The following is a 15,733-nucleotide window of genomic DNA, read 5'->3' on the forward strand; positions in this document are numbered from 1 at the left end:
TGATTGGCTGCGTTTTCTTTCTTTCTAAATCATCCATGGTGTATATCGTACAAAGTTCAATGTTTTACATCCCCATAAAAAAGAAGAAAAAACCAAAAAAATTGCATCTTTGAATTTCAAGTAAAATCCATCAAAATTGCCAAATCAAATATTTTTCATGAAAATGGTACCGAAAGGGCGTTAGAGTAATCTAGCGTAACCAAATCCCCGAATTCAAAATCTCCGGTTCGCGGAAATAAGATAGTTTTCTCCCGCTATTTTATTTAGGTTTCTAATCAACCTACCGAAAATGATTAGTGGCGACTCCAAATTCAAAACACGTTGCATGTTAATTATTTGAACCTTAAGTTGCGATTTGGTATGGACTTGGGAGAATCCGAGTTAGGTTAGTTAATTAATTAACCTGATAATCCATTAGCCCGAAAATTAACTTGTTTATTTTTTAGGTCGTGACACGGATGCCATCGACTGTTAAATGCATCTAATGAAAAGAATCCGGCATAAATTTACAAGAGTTGCTTCCAGAGCTTCTTGGGAGACATTTTTCGGTCTCCAAGCAGATTTCTTCTTGACCTGGCACATTCCTCGTTCCGACTTCAGGAACTCTTCTAATACAATAATAAAAACAGTGTCGGAAAAATCCAAACGAATTGACCAATCAAAATTCCTCTCTAACCTAATCTGGTAAGAATGAATTCTAGGTGATGACTCCGAAAAATAAGAAAAAAAAATTGAGCCTCGCAAATTACACCAAAACTGCATATAGAAGCAAGAAAAAACCTGAAACAGTCGCGAATGAACTCCAACACTGAGACTGGATACTGCACAGCCAAAGAGCACTCGAGACATTTTTACAACTCTCAGGTGCCAAAGGCTGGTCTATTACTGCACTTCATTCCTTTGATCGGCTGCACCCTTTGTAAGAGCCAATTCAGAAACTAGGGCAATATGATCACTACCCCACCTCTGAATAAAAAAGGAAGAGAAGAACAAAAGGCCTTCGTCATTACAAAACAAAATTCAAAACTGCAAAAAAAGTAGACACCTTTATCATATCAATCCTCAGTCCTTTTATTGATTACTAACAAGGTACTAGCTTTGCAATAGCATCTAAAGACAATTTAGAATGCTGAGGAATTTCCAAATGGTAGTCCAATCCACAATAGGTAGCATGTGTGGCTTATCTGTTTAGCCAAAAACAAAAAGATACAAAATAAAATTTTTAAGCTGGGAAGCAGAAATCATGAGTAATTTATCTATAAGTGATCCTCTATTCTCTTCGACTTCCTAGGTGGAGCAGATTCAAACTATATACCTTAGTTGGGAACCCTGTTGTCCATTGCATAGCCTGTTTGGGTATTGGAGCAAGCACCCTTGTTGTCTGCAGACCGTCGGAATGCCTGAATGCGAGATTAAACTCATTAAGTGTTCCAAATATTTGCATCATCAGAAAGAAGGTGAAATAACAAGAAACTAAGAATGTCTATGTATTCTATAGAACCATTTGAAATTTGAATAGAGCAGAACAAAGAGATGCAGCCTCATCAGCATGAGGAAAAGAATGCCTTCCTCTTCATTAGCTCCTCTAGTTATCAAAGGTCTCAAGTAGGAATTGTTTAGATAGGAGGACTTACCATATGTAGTCAACTGTACCCATAAAGCATCGGTTGTAACTGGTGACCATGGGTTCCCCGTTTGTGTCTCTAGTCCCAGAAGAATCCTGCATAGACGCATGCATTGATATCTTGGTTTTGACTCCTTTGTATGCAGTCTATTATACGAGTATACCAAAAATAAACAGATCAAGAAAGAATCCCCAGAATGTATAATCTACCTCTACTTCGGGATATGTGCTCTTAAGTTTGAGGGGATGCTCCAAAAAGAGACAATCTGCACTGCCAGTAGCTGTAGCTATCTCCATCGGTGTCCACAAGGAAGAATCATAAGTAGAGATCTCCCCTTCAACAGGCTCAAAATCCAAACCAGATGAAAACTCCTTGACAATTTGACTACCAGGAGAGGAATCTGCACCTCCTAAGTTGTGTAATGCAGATAAGAATGTGTCATCATCCTCATAAGAACATCCAACTTCCATGCCAGATTCTTCTGGCTCATTGAGAGATAACTTCTTCAGTTCCTCATCTATTGAGTCACCCATGGTATCCACAAGTAACTCACTATGTAAGGTTGACGGATTATCCTGTTTGTCGTCGGCTGATTGGGATATTACCTGCCCTGCAACTTTCAGTTCCTCGTCTATCGAGTCACACATGGTATCCACAAGTAATTCACTATGTAAGGTTGAAGGATTATCCTGTTTGTCGTTGACTGATTGGGATATTACCTGCCCTGCAACTTCTGAAGAAGTGGTTTCAGCATCATCAGAAGTAGCCTTTTGGCACGACAACACAAACGAAGCAATCTTCGCATCACTTGAATCTAGAGATTCAGGATCTACAGTTACCCTACTAGTATAGTCTTCGCCCATAATGGAAGCTGTCAATACAACATCTACGCAATCTTTTGCTTGCGAACTATTTAAATCAGATAGCTCAGTGACACATGAAGAAGCCATCTGATAAGTACATTTATCTTTGCCTGACTTGACATCATCAAGAGGAGACACGGTCCCTCCAATCAAAGTATTAGAGCTTGGTTCTCCGTCCAAAAAAGTATCAGGAGGTAATCCATTTTTATTTGCAGCATCATCTGCTGGATTCTGTTCAGAGTCTTTTCTCAATTCATGATCAAGTTCGCTGCCGTCACTTGCACTCTGCCTAGTTGTGCAAGATTTAGCAGAGGATGCTGGATCACTGTCCGTACACCTATGCTGAAAAGGGTCATCCACATTAAGAGAATTTTCCTTACTGTTATCTTGGATCCTCTGATTCTGCTCATCCATAGTAGAATCTTTGAGCTTATTGTTGTCCACCCGGAATTGAGGTTGACCACTGCAAAATTTCGTAAAGGAGAGAAACAATGTTGACATTAGAAACAATGTTGACATTAGAACCATCGGCAAATTCAAGTTCCACTTACAGCTTCAAAATCTGATTTAAACTTACCGAGTGTTTTGACTATCTGGTATTGTTGGACGAATTTCTGCAGAGGCTTGACCAGATACTTTATCTCTATCTAGTCCAGACAAACTTAACTGCCAAATCAAATGAAGCACACATGAGTTAAGAGGCACACAGCACTGCCACCCACACACCTACATCATTTCCAAAATAACTGAAAAGGTAATCTAACATGTGAAACTTACCTTCTGCTCAGATATGAAGTTGTATAGAGGACTCTGGTACAGCATAAGGAGAAGATTGCAATGAAATTAGAACTTGAATCAATTGGAGAACAACTAAATCAGGTTTACACCATGAAAGCAGCACCAGAACTAAGGAATCGAGCAATAACCTTCGGAGTACAATTGAAATCCCCACAAAGAACAACAGGAGCATCAGCCCAGGCTCGGGATACAACATAAGCCCTGTCCAGAAGAACCCTTATCTGTCGAACAGATGAAAAATAGCAACATCAGCTACTTTGTCTATAAAAGACCTAGGTTTATCTTAACAAAATATATTGTATTAAACATTTTTATATAGAAAAAGATCTCGATCAACTTTATTGAGTCCCAGGGTGATGAGTAACATAATATATGTTGTCCAGAGCCAAAGAGTAGCACATGTAACATACCATCACACAGTATGTCCTCTTGTCTGATTCATGTACATATCTCAATGTGGGACTCATGGAATCGGCATATAAATACTTTAAATTTTTACATAGAACAAGGAAATGTGAATATATACATTCACTCTTAAAGAGTGATATATATGCGCACCTAGCTTTCTGGAATCTTTCTCCAAAATTTTCATCATGAATTTTTTAGCCTTTCATTAACTTTACAACATAATGTAATTAACTTTGAGGTGAAATGTCCCCATAGCCACACTCAAAACTCATTCCCATGCTGAGATTGTGTGAACACAGCCCAATTGTTGAACCAAGCTGATATATTTTTAGTAAACCGACTTGAGACTTTTTCTGGAGGTCAGCGGTGAAAGCCGAGTGTTTGGGATCACTTTGGTTATTTTTAATTTCCTATTTTGGTAAGCAATGTATCTCTTTGATTTTCTCCCAATTGTGAGTGTGAGAATATATAGTATACACAGAGAGTTCTCTGCTGAACTTGTGTATACCAAATTTTATTGAATTCAATTCAGCTCATCTATCTCCAGTGAAGGTAAGCACGTGGCCATACCACATAAATTATGGGTCATTTCTCCCTTTCTCTCTTTCCTCCCCCCAACGCCGCCCCCACCCCTTTTTTTGCTGGGCATGGAGAAGCCTGCCTTGAATAGCAGAGCAGTACTACAAAAAAAAGCCTAGCTTCCGTATTCAGAAACATAGTTGACGCTTGATAGAATAGATGAAGAAGAATAAAGTCACACGACCAAATAGGTGTGATAAGAGTGTAAAGCTGGACATCCGACCATTAATCATCAGAAGACATCAAATACCTGACCAAGCTTAATTTCTCCTCTTTTGGGATTGTAGAGCACGTGAATGTTACAAACCACGATCTTTCTAGAACCTGCTGAACTGTCAATGACACAATCAAATGTCACCCAAAAATGATAACAGTATCATGACTGCTACTAAAAATGAATGTAAAGAAACTTGACCAGTCGTGCAACAATGCACATAATCATCAGAATAGGCACCAGGATGCAACAAAATAGCATCACAAAGGGGCACTTCAGAGTGCAACTAAATCTCGCAGTCGCATCTCAATATCAATTTTTTTCCTCTTAAGTTTCAATATTACCACGAAAGTTTTTCTCGTTCATTGTAGCAGCTTTATGATCATCATGCTAGAAAGAAGCACCACAGCTTTTCCGATTTGAATGAAAGTTATAAAATTATGGGAAAGAAGCAGCAAGCACTTTGGTCGGTTCAGCAATTCTGAAAATGAGACTAAATGGACTGGTTAAGAGGAGAAGAGCAACAAGCTAACTTATTTTTGTATAGCTTTCTCAGCTTCTACTAGTACTTGATATAAACTTTGTCCATCCTTGTTACATAGTTGCATCCTCGCTACTATACATGGTGATTTCTTTGTTTGTCTTTTGTTGCTCGAATAGGGCTTGGAGAGAGAGAGAGAGAGAGAGATCTTAGTATTACCTGGCTGATTGATGGGTTGTATTTCCAGTCTCATTTTCACTCACTAGCTGTCCATCAAGAAAAACTCGAGTATGAAATGAGGTCTAAGTAATCCCACTGAATGTCCCCATTCTTTTTATCTCCATTTAAATTAGGTATTGATTTACCTCAAGCACGCATATCTGAGCAACATTATCCCGAAGCCCCAGCTTGTTGAACTCAATGCATTCTTCCTGAAGCAACTTGAACCTAATAAAGAAAAATCAAATTAGTTCGTAATCGCATTCTCCAAACGAGTTTGCTATTATGTGGAAAACCATGTGGACTTTGAAGAGGAATATATAGATCTCTTACAAACAATAAAGATAAAAGAAACTGGCACTGTCACAAATAAATAAGCTCACAATCTTATGAATTACACGGAAAAGAAACTAATATTAGTGCACATAAGGAATATAAACGCCCATATTCTTCAATAACAAATTGACAGTGGACACAGCTGAAGGTACTTCTCATCCAATGAATTCTTAACATGGCGTAGACCAGCTGGAACTAAAGTACTCATGTTGGCATCATGCTCCTAGTAGATTCAACTAAAATATGATTCCACAGCTAAGCATGCCTAAGGTTCCCAGAAAGGGGAAAGAGCGAGAAGAAGAAGGAGAGGAGGTATAAAGAAGGGGAGACATCAAAAGAAAGCCAAGAAGCTGACTGCAATTTTATGCTCCACGGAGCTAGATAAATCAATTTTCAATAGTTTAGTTATGAAGGAAAATAAATGTTTACCTTGAAGCACGCCAAAATATTGCACAGCCGTCAACTGGATTTCCAGTCCGCATCTACAAATGAGCAAAAAGCGGAGTTATCTCCTATTTCCATAAATTGTTTATCCTCTGAGATTTGCCAGAGATGTAATTCCTGATTTACCGTGAAACCTGTAAAGAGTATCACAAGAAAACGCTAGATACTCGCATAACAAAGAAATTGGCTTAACGATTTAATATAATTATCCATGTATAATCACCCGCACGTCATGTTGTTTATGAAATGAAAATAACATCTGATCCAGGCATGCATTGACAAGATTCCTTCATCTGGATCCCACAGAAGCCATTCTCAGACCCCCATCTGAGTCAACCATGCATTAGGACAAAATTAAGCATACTTTATCAACTCTTATCCTGTGCTTCAATGCAATCTTGCTGAGATTCGGGATCAAATGGCAATTTTTTTTTAAAAAAAATCGTAAGTGCATCTTTACTATGATTAACCTTGTTACTGTTACACATTTGTTGTATGGGATGAACCTCAAGAACCAAGAGACACATCATACATAAAAAGTAACAATATCATCCTCAGAAGGGCAGAAATCTGAATTTCCAAACTGAGCAGCAAGCTACTAGAACAGTTATCTGGCCTAAGTTCCAAATCATTATTGACTGGTTCCATACTTTTCATCCAAACAACAAAATCGAGAAAGGAGCAAACCAGAGAATAAGAAAGATTCTAAAGTGAAAGTGGATAGCCGGAGAGACACCTCCCATAAATCCGCTCTTACAGTGCCTAAGACATCTATGAACAGTCACAGACCATACCCACTATTTGCTTACTTCCATACGTGAATCTCAAGAAATTTCTGTGGCAACATAGCAAGTGTAGGACAGACAATGAGACACCCTTGCATGAAATAAAACATCATTGACGCGTGTCCATTCAACTGTCTGCAAGGCACAAAATCTTTTGTCTAATGTCAAATGAAAACCGAACTCAGAAGGAAGAAATAGGCTTAGGCAAAGCACTTCAAATATACTGCATATCAATGGGGTTAGGACAAGGATTGCGTATGTCAGCATACCTCTCTAATGCCTCTAAATCCCCAAAGTTAAATTTTCCAGCAGAAGTGAAATTGATAACTAACAGATACAATCACATCAGCAACTTCTTTCTGGGTAGACCTACCAAAATTATCTAACACATTTGCAATTATATAATAAAAAAAAAGTAGATTCATTTTCTAACAATTTGCTGGAGCAAATGTAAATTGTGGAGATGAAAATCCTAAATTCAGTTCCAACAAGACAAAATATAACTATAGCCAACAGCACTTTATGGAAGTTACACCACTGCGTAGACTCATCTTCTCATTTAGTAAGAAACGGGTGAAAGCTACTAAAGAAATGCTAAAAAATAACTATGGCAGCTACAATCTAACGATAGGACCAAATGTAGCTACATACCTTCCAAATACCACAATATCCTCGTGACTTCAACTCCTCCTCCAGATCGTAAAATTTATCAACCTCCTGAAAATAACACAAACACACATTGCCAATTGAAAAAAAGTGCAAAATAATGGAAGCTGTTGTCTACAATTCTTTTCAGGTAAATTCCAATAGACATGTTTATGTCAAACATGAAGTAATAAGAACTGCCTGTCATTGCCTCTAACCTTGTCCATCTTTGCTTATTGAATTCTTCAATTAACTCTATCAAACGAATATGAAACAAGCAATACTGCGTGAATGTAGATCCCATAGACTTTAGATAGTATACAAGAAGGAACCTGAAAGCACATTATGTCAGCAGACCATAATCCAAGCTCAAATAAGATACTTCTCTTTCTCCACTGCCAGTCCAGCATATAGCGAGGTATATGATAGTAGAGTTTGCTTCGATGGTTTATAGCAAGATAGTCAGCCAATATGTTGTATGAGAGAATGACAAACCGCTCTGCAAAGATGGCACCATGCTAAGAAAGGTTAGATTCAACCTTGGAAATGGAAAAAAGTTGGTGACAAATAATTGTAGGTATGACTTTGAGTAGGAATTGCATGAGGATCTCGATCTTAAAAATCTGATATTGGTTTTCATCAAACTAAATAAAATAATGGTCTTCTTAAGCCAATCCGCCATTAAAAGTCTAACTTCAATAAGTTTAGATGAATGTCGAATTCAAGGCATAATTGTCAAGCTACACATGCAAATTTGTTTAACGAGCAGCTAAACCACTTCTCCCAATGGGATATATGTCTCATACAGAACCTTCCCCACTATAAATCCCCCACCCACCATGTCCCAAACAAAGCGCAAAAAACCAAACTTGCAAATTTTCAGAGTTTATGCATAAAACTCATCAAGCTTAGAGTTATTACCTCCATAGTCAACAGGTCACACACAACATCTGCTAATAAGGAGAGGTGTATTTTCATAATTTTCACTGACAAAAGCATGGGCCACATGATTGCATACCGCAGTCAGAAGGTGGCTCCGTTTTTGCATATTCCCAAATTCGATAATCGGGAGGTCTTTGCGGCCTAGACCTTTGCTCTTCTGACGTCCGAGCAGCTAAACTCCAATCAGATTGTGGAGGTCTCCAGAATGGCTGATTTTGTTTTGATGGTCTGTGCTGCTGATACTGTCGATTGCGACTAGATTGCGGGGATTGCTGTATACTCTGACCCCGAGTACAGTGCTGGGGATGGTGGAATTGTGTATCATGATTATAACCAGAGGATGGCCCGTATGATTGGCTCTGAACAAAATGCCTTCTTGAATTGAATGGTGGAGGCCGATACCCAGCCCGGACGGCAGAATCACCCATCTCTCCTCGTCGGAGTCCACGATTTGCATCCTGGACTGAACGGAAGTGAGAGTCTCCAGTGACGAAGTTTACCCTCGCTCCTTGTTGGAATCCTCGATTTCTGTCATGCACTGCATGGACATTGGAGTCACCACTTGAAAATTGCCCTCTTCCACCGTCGTGCAAGGAGTCAGAGATGCTTCTTTGGGATGAATATCTACCACCACGGTACTGTAGGATAAAACCAATATCCACTTATATGCATTGGGCCGAAAAACTACAGCCAAATCCTAACAAAAATCTAGCTTGAATAGATTGGATAATCAAATACTTGTTTAATCCACAAAAGTATAGCCTCGCCAAAGGATAAAAAAATTTTATCCTAATTGACACGACAAAATACATAAGCCACCAGCATACATAAAGGGAAACTCATTACTTGAGACGCAACCGAACAGAAGTTCTAAATGTTGTAGTTTTAACGGCATAACAAATGGAAGCCATTTCGACATGCAGGATGGATTGAGCACGCATAATCTGAACATCATCAAAAACAATACGGCAGATAGAGAGAGTACTGAAAAGTGATGCGCCGCTGCAACATCCACTAAATTACCGAATCACTGAAGATACGCGCAAGCGCCTACAGATGCTATTTCCTTATCGGAGACATCTACGATTGCTTGTTTCGAGGGCTCGAAGCAGCTCAATTACAATTCGCCAATCCGCAAAACCGACGCGCGAATCAGTGTGAAACACAGTACTCCCCCGCGGATCGGCACAACGCTGAACAACGGCGAGAGGAAACTCACCTTGGGACGAGGATACATGGCTGGGCCGGCGGAGGCGGAGGTAGAGGCAGAGGCGGCGAGAGACGAGGGGAGGGAGGAGCAGCGACGCCTCATGGAGAGTCTTCCACCGACAGAGCACACGTCATCGACACCGCAAAAGCTTCGGTCGCACTCTTCGTTTTGCTCGGGCTCGGACCGGACATGCGACGAAGAAAGATGATGAGTTGAAACAAGATTGGATTTTTGAAGCCCAAACTTCGCTCTCTCTACCCGACGGCCCGACAATGGTTTCGGTTGCGCATCGGTCCAGTCCGACTCGAGAATAGGACCGAACCGACCGATTCTGGATGATTTCCAAGAGATCAATCCGATTTTCAATTCCAAAAATTTGGAATTGGGACAAATCGGTCCGGATCCCTGTTCTAAGTAAGGAATCAGGCCAACCGGATTATATCGACGGAACGGCCAATATTTTTGTTTTTTGTTTTTTGTTTTTGTTATTCTGAAGTAAACTCTAATTAGTAAAATCACCGGTTTCGAGATCAGGTGGGCAAGTTCTTTGCTTTACAATTTGGGAAACCGATCTTTCTGCCCGGCCCTGTTTTAGGTTTCGGAGTAAGAACCGACCCACATCAGAACCAATCACCCCCCAAATGAAATCGGAGGTTAATTAGGAAGAATACGAAATAAATTAATTTTACATACACAACAAATTGCAGTTTTTTTTTATTTGCCATTAATAGAAATAGTCATCGTGTTTTCAAAGGATAACTACCATACTATATGGTGATGGATGTGGGTCGTGTGACAAATGAATGGCATAGGCTGCGAATCATATAAAAGTCCCGTAAGAAAATTGGAACTTCTCGTTTCAGTGTTGTGAGTGCTTTAAAACAATCGTGTCACTTGAGCTAATATTAAGCGGTTCATATTCTTTTAATCCTATTATAATTACCTATCTTTTCTAAAAATTATCACGAAAATACAACTGAATCCTAAAACTTTTAAAAAATGAAATCAAGTCGTAAAACTTATCAAATTAGTGCAATTGAGTTATTCTGTTAACTCCGTCCATTTAGACTAACTGAAAATACTAACGTGACTTTTTTTTTAATATTTTCTTTCTTACACGTGGAGATGACGTGGCCAAAACATGAAACATAAAACTAAAACGACGTAGTTTTGGCCAAAATTATATTTTTTAACCAAAATATTAGTAATTAACGAAAATTAAAATATTAAAAGAAGTATTAAAAAAAAACACAAAAAAAATAGAGGCAAGGGCGGCAGGTCCTTGCTACCTTTTTTTTTTTTTTTTTGCCCTGGCAATCCCATTGGCCCTTTTCCGGCGATGGAGGCGTTTTGGCCAAAATTATATTTGTTTTCTGTTGTTTTTTTTTTTTTTTTTTCTCAATACCTTTTTTAATATTTTAATTTATTTTATTAGGATTTTGATTAAAAAATTATAATTTAGGTCAACACGACGTCGTTTTTGCTTTATGTTTCCTTTTTTGGTCATGTCATCCTCACATAAGAGAGAGAATATTAAAAAAAGTCACATTGGCAATTTTCATTAGTCTAAATGGATGGAGTTGACCAAAGATTCGATTGTGCTAATTTAACAAGTTTTAGGACTCGATTGTACTTTTGTAAGTTTTATGATTTAATTGTACTTTCGTGACAAATTTTAGGATTTTGAGTGAACATATCCCATTGAACAACTGTACAAAAAAATATCGAGTTTTTTCTTTAATTTCTGTAACAAAAAGAAAATCTCGAATTCAAAGGCAAAATATAAGATATATAATAAGTTGGTTTAATACCACGAAAAACCTCAATCTGGTACAATAAATTTACCCTAAATTATTTTTTTCATCACAAAAAGCTCCAAACCAGTAACCTTGTGACAAATTTACCCTAAACTATTTTTTGACCACAAAAAATTTCAAATTGGTACACTTGTGATAATTTTATCCCAAACGAAATTTTTTTACTATCAAAAACTCTAAATTGATACACATGTTACAAATTTATCTTTTATTAGTTTCTGTTAAATCTGGTTAATACATGAAAAATCCCAAAGTGACACATTACGGGGTAAAACCTCAAATAGGTATACCCGTCAACCGGTACATGTCATCTAACTCAATAATTTAATAGTAAAACTTAACAGAAAACTAAGCGATGATAAATTTGTCACAAGTATACGGGTTTGGGGTAAATTTATCACAGGTATACCAGGTTGAGGTTTTTGTGGTAAAAAAAATAGTTTGAAATAAATTTGTCATGGATATACCAGTTTAGAGTTTTTTATGATTGAAAAAATAGTTTATGGTAAATTTATCAAAAATGTACCAAGACCACTTTGTGACGGGACCATTCAAAATTACCAAACAAGATAAATGACTGTGGCGACGGATCTGAACCCCATTTTCTGCACCGCATAATGAACCAACCACATGTCCAGCATTATTGATCTGCTACGGAAATTTGTCTTCTACTTCTCAACACCTTCTGCACTCCGTGGATAACATATCCCGCGACCATAGCCCGAACCCGCAATCCAAAGTCACAAAACCAAGTGAGACCCAACAACTGGGAGTCTTAGACAGTCTCTACTCTTTTATGAAATTAGAAACAGAGAGCAAGTCCTGGAGAAGATACAACAGAAGTCATGAATCACAAACATGATCTTCCTCATCAAAAGAAGCCGACGTCCAAGCCGAAGGCCGTGATTGTAGGAGGGAGCATAGCAGGCGTGTCCTGCGCACACGCGCTCATTCGGGCGGGGTGGGACGTTGTGGTCATGGAGAAATCGCGCAGGCCTCCAAAAGGAAGCCCTGCCGGTGCAGGACTCAGCTTGGATCCGCTCTCTCAGGAGCTCATCAGGTCCTGGACTGGACGCCCTGAACTTCTCCGTGACATCACCTCTCCTGTCACCATTGATCTTGTAAGGAAACTTCTGAGTCATTATTTGTAATGGAAGTGTAAGATCACAAATACTGGAGAATCGGCGCAGAAAATATATCTTTTCACTAGCAACATGAATCTTAAATTCTCGCCTTGCTTGACAGGGAGGGGGGGTGTTAAGTTCGTCAATGACATATGGGTCCTTGTCTTTGCCCCTTGTTAAATATAAAGAAAATTATCATGTTTGCTGCGTGACAGTCAAAATTATGTCCTTGTTCTTGCCAAATTCTTATGCATCTATTTGTACCAGAACCAAGCAATCAACGATGAGAAAACCAGGAAGGTACTAGCAAGAGATGAGAATTTCAATCATAGAGCAGCACATTGGGCTGCTCTGCATGACCACCTGTTCAGTGCATTGCCACCACAATTATTCCTCTGGGGCCATCTTTTCCTCTCTTTCTCTGTTTCCAGTGATACGCGATCAGTCAAAATCAAGGCTCAAGTTCTCGACACCGGAGAAACCACTGAAGTAGATGGAGATTTGCTAGTCGCTGCAGATGGATGCCTCTCTCTAATTCGCAATCACTTTCTCCCCGACGTCAAACTGAGGTTGTTACTTCTCTGTCCGAATCGTTATGCATCAATCCCTATCTTACACATTTTGCTAGCTTACCGTCAATATGTCGATCTAATAGATATTCAGGCTATTGCGCCTGGAGAGGAGTTTTTGATTTTTCGGAGATTGAAGATTCTGAAACTGTCAAGAAAGTTAGGGAGGCATATCCAGAACTTGGGAATTGCTTGTACGTAGACTTGGCGCCCGGAAATCATACCGGTCTTTTTGAGATCCCAAACAAAAGGCTGAACTGGATATGGTATTTGAATCAACCTGAACCTGACTTGCAGGTAATATTCGACCATCTTGCTCCCCCTTGACTGTACTAAAGTAATAGTGGTTGTGGACGTAGTTAAAGACACAAATGATCATTACAGACATCATCGTATGTTTATTCACAAGAATTAGTTGGAGGAACCATATGAGCATACCTCATAAAAGTATATGTATATATGCATCCCTTTCCATGAGTCCCTTGCGCCTTATGGTATCTGATAATTAGTCCGTTATGGACAAATACAGGGGAATTCAGTTACTACGAAAGTAAGTGATGACATGATTCAGAAGATGTACCAAGATGCAGAGAAAATTTGGCATCCGGCTTTGGTTCAGCTCATGAGGGAAACTAAAGAACCTTTCATAAATGCCATTTACGACTGTGATCCCCTAGAACGAATAGTTTGGGACAAGGTAGCACTTGTTGGTGATGCTGCGCACCCAACGACACCACACAGCTCAAGGAGCACAAACATGTCGATTCTGGACGCAGCTGTCCTAGCTCGATGTTTGGAGAAGTGGGGGGTGGAAAATCTAGGAGCTGCCCTTGAAGAATACCAATCCATTAGGCTACCTATTGCATCCAAGCAAGTCTTGCATGCCCGGCGAGCCGGGAGGATGAAACAAGGCCTTATGCTTCCTGACAGCAAGCCTTTCAATCCTAACACAGCCACTCGGGAGGAATGCAAGATGCTTCCGCAGAGAAGCGTGCCCTTCTTCGGACATAATCCTCTGCTTGGTTCAAGCAACCTTTTATTGGCCGGCGAACGGTGAACATCTTGTATTTGTTCCCATCCTGGTCATTCCAATTATGGATTTCAGACATGTCAGAGATTATTTCTAGCTGTAGCTGGATATAGCAAGAGATGTGTCTTCCTAAGCATGCCACTTAAACCAGGATCATCATGGATGGTGACAGGCATGTGAGACTTGTGTTAGAGGGTTAAGGATCATTTTCATCTACTGAAGCACTTGGATTAGGCAAACTGTTGTCTGTAATGTTGGGAAATTTAATGATCAAAAGGGAAGAAATTGAGTCAGACTTTGAGGCATGACTTCTATTTCTTTAAGAATTATTTGTCCCACAATGTTGCCAATAGTTACTTACAAAAATCCTCCATGATATGACTAAGTCTTGTAAAGAGAATATCAAATAGCAATTCTAATATTTTTTTAAGAATTTTGAAAGAAAAACAATTGGAAATAATTTATGTGTATCTTTTGAAAGAAACGAAAATGGAAGTTGAAGTAAAATTAAATATTAACCAGAAATGTTGGATATAACAGCGAATATTATGTCTGAACCGATACAATCTTTGAAATGTGGCATCCTTATGAAATATCTACCAATAAATAACCGCCAAGTGGAGAAGACACTTCTTTGTTTGTTTTACATACAAACTACCAATGGTCTCCCACTTTGTTTGTACGACAAAATTACAAAATGATTGTTTGAAAAAACAGAGCCAGAATTTCCGTGAGATTAATATATATACATAAAGGTCTCTTTCAAGGTAAGCCTTTATTTAGTGCAAGTACTTCAAAACTTTATTCAAATTTCAAATAGCTATAGCTTTAAACTTGTTACTATAAATAATAGACTCGGATATACCACACATATACTAATTTCTTATTTCAACAAAAAATTTTGTAATTTACTTAGCACCATTATGGCATTGTGCTCTTAACTTTCATAAGAAGTAGCACCACTTCTAAGCTCATATAGGTATAATATGTATCACGTGTTTAAGTTACTAATAAGCATGTTATTAGTTTGTATTGTACTTCATTAAGAGTACAACTCAGCCTACAATAATGTAACATATGATATTAATTTATCATATATGGGCTAATGCTAGTATCAAATAATCACTTTCAGTAACTTGTTCTTATCCATCAAACTTTTAACTAGTGGTATACTAGTATTATGCGGATTTACCATTACTGGTGATTTTAATCAAAGGATTTCAACTCATTTCTTTTGAGGTCATCTTTATCAAATCTCTTGGTAGTGCATTTGTAAAGGGATTAAACAGATTATTACGTGACCTCACAAAGACAATTGTTTTGATACTATCCTAAATCAATTGTCTCACGTACTCACATCTTAAACTGATATGTCTAGACCTGCCACTATAAGTGCTACCATAAGCTCTTGCCAAATTAGCTTGACTATCCCAATCAATATAAATAGGAGGCATAAGACTAAACCATAATTTGATGTCTAACAACAAATTTCTATTCGTTTAGCCTATTTTCTAGTTGCTGCTAAAATAATAAATTCATAGTACATAATTGGGCGACTTATGCATGTTTCTTTCTTACTCGCTCAAAATACAACACATGCTTCTACTGTGAAGATTCAACCAGAAGTGAAATGTTCATCTCCCA

General features: G+C 38.5%; 2 protein-coding genes across 4 annotated transcripts; one reads left to right on the plus strand and one right to left on the minus strand.

Annotated features, from left to right (window-relative positions):
- Positions 1–463: 463 nt before the first annotated feature.
- LOC115750055 (carbon catabolite repressor protein 4 homolog 6) lies at positions 464–9,817 on the minus strand. 3 transcript variants are annotated; one of them, XM_048277547.1, is made up of 17 exons: positions 9,559–9,817; positions 8,416–8,977; positions 7,730–7,896; positions 7,404–7,469; positions 5,953–6,005; positions 5,334–5,415; positions 5,188–5,234; positions 4,524–4,605; positions 3,415–3,507; positions 3,266–3,298; positions 3,066–3,154; positions 1,835–2,951; positions 1,635–1,720; positions 1,316–1,400; positions 858–966; positions 746–756; positions 464–711 (listed from the first exon to the last, which is right to left on the minus strand). In XM_048277547.1, the coding sequence occupies exons 1-15, from the start codon at positions 9,649–9,651 to the stop codon at positions 883–885; spliced, it is 2,739 nt and encodes a 912-aa protein (XP_048133504.1). In that variant the 5' UTR covers positions 9,652–9,817; the 3' UTR covers positions 464–711; positions 746–756; positions 858–882. The 3 variants fall into 3 exon arrangements, with proteins under 3 accessions (XP_048133504.1, XP_030543069.1, XP_030543068.1); XM_030687209.2 differs by lacking the exon at positions 464–711 and having other exon boundaries at positions 718–966; positions 1,835–2,181; positions 2,296–2,951; XM_030687208.2 differs by lacking the exon at positions 464–711 and having other exon boundaries at positions 718–966.
- Positions 9,818–12,027: 2,210 nt separating this feature from the next.
- LOC115750095 (aurachin C monooxygenase/isomerase-like) lies at positions 12,028–14,397 on the plus strand. Its single transcript, XM_030687259.2, has 5 exons — positions 12,028–12,147; positions 12,179–12,487; positions 12,758–13,059; positions 13,146–13,356; positions 13,589–14,397. Exons 2-5 carry the CDS (start codon positions 12,212–12,214, stop codon positions 14,114–14,116), a joined length of 1,317 nt encoding a protein of 438 aa, XP_030543119.1. The 5' UTR covers positions 12,028–12,147; positions 12,179–12,211; the 3' UTR covers positions 14,117–14,397.
- Positions 14,398–15,733: the final 1,336 nt, after the last annotated feature.

The sequence above is a fragment of the Rhodamnia argentea genome, chromosome 4 (genome assembly GCF_020921035.1).
Source record: "Rhodamnia argentea isolate NSW1041297 chromosome 4, ASM2092103v1, whole genome shotgun sequence".
Classification (NCBI taxonomy): Eukaryota; Viridiplantae; Streptophyta; class Magnoliopsida; order Myrtales; family Myrtaceae; genus Rhodamnia; species Rhodamnia argentea.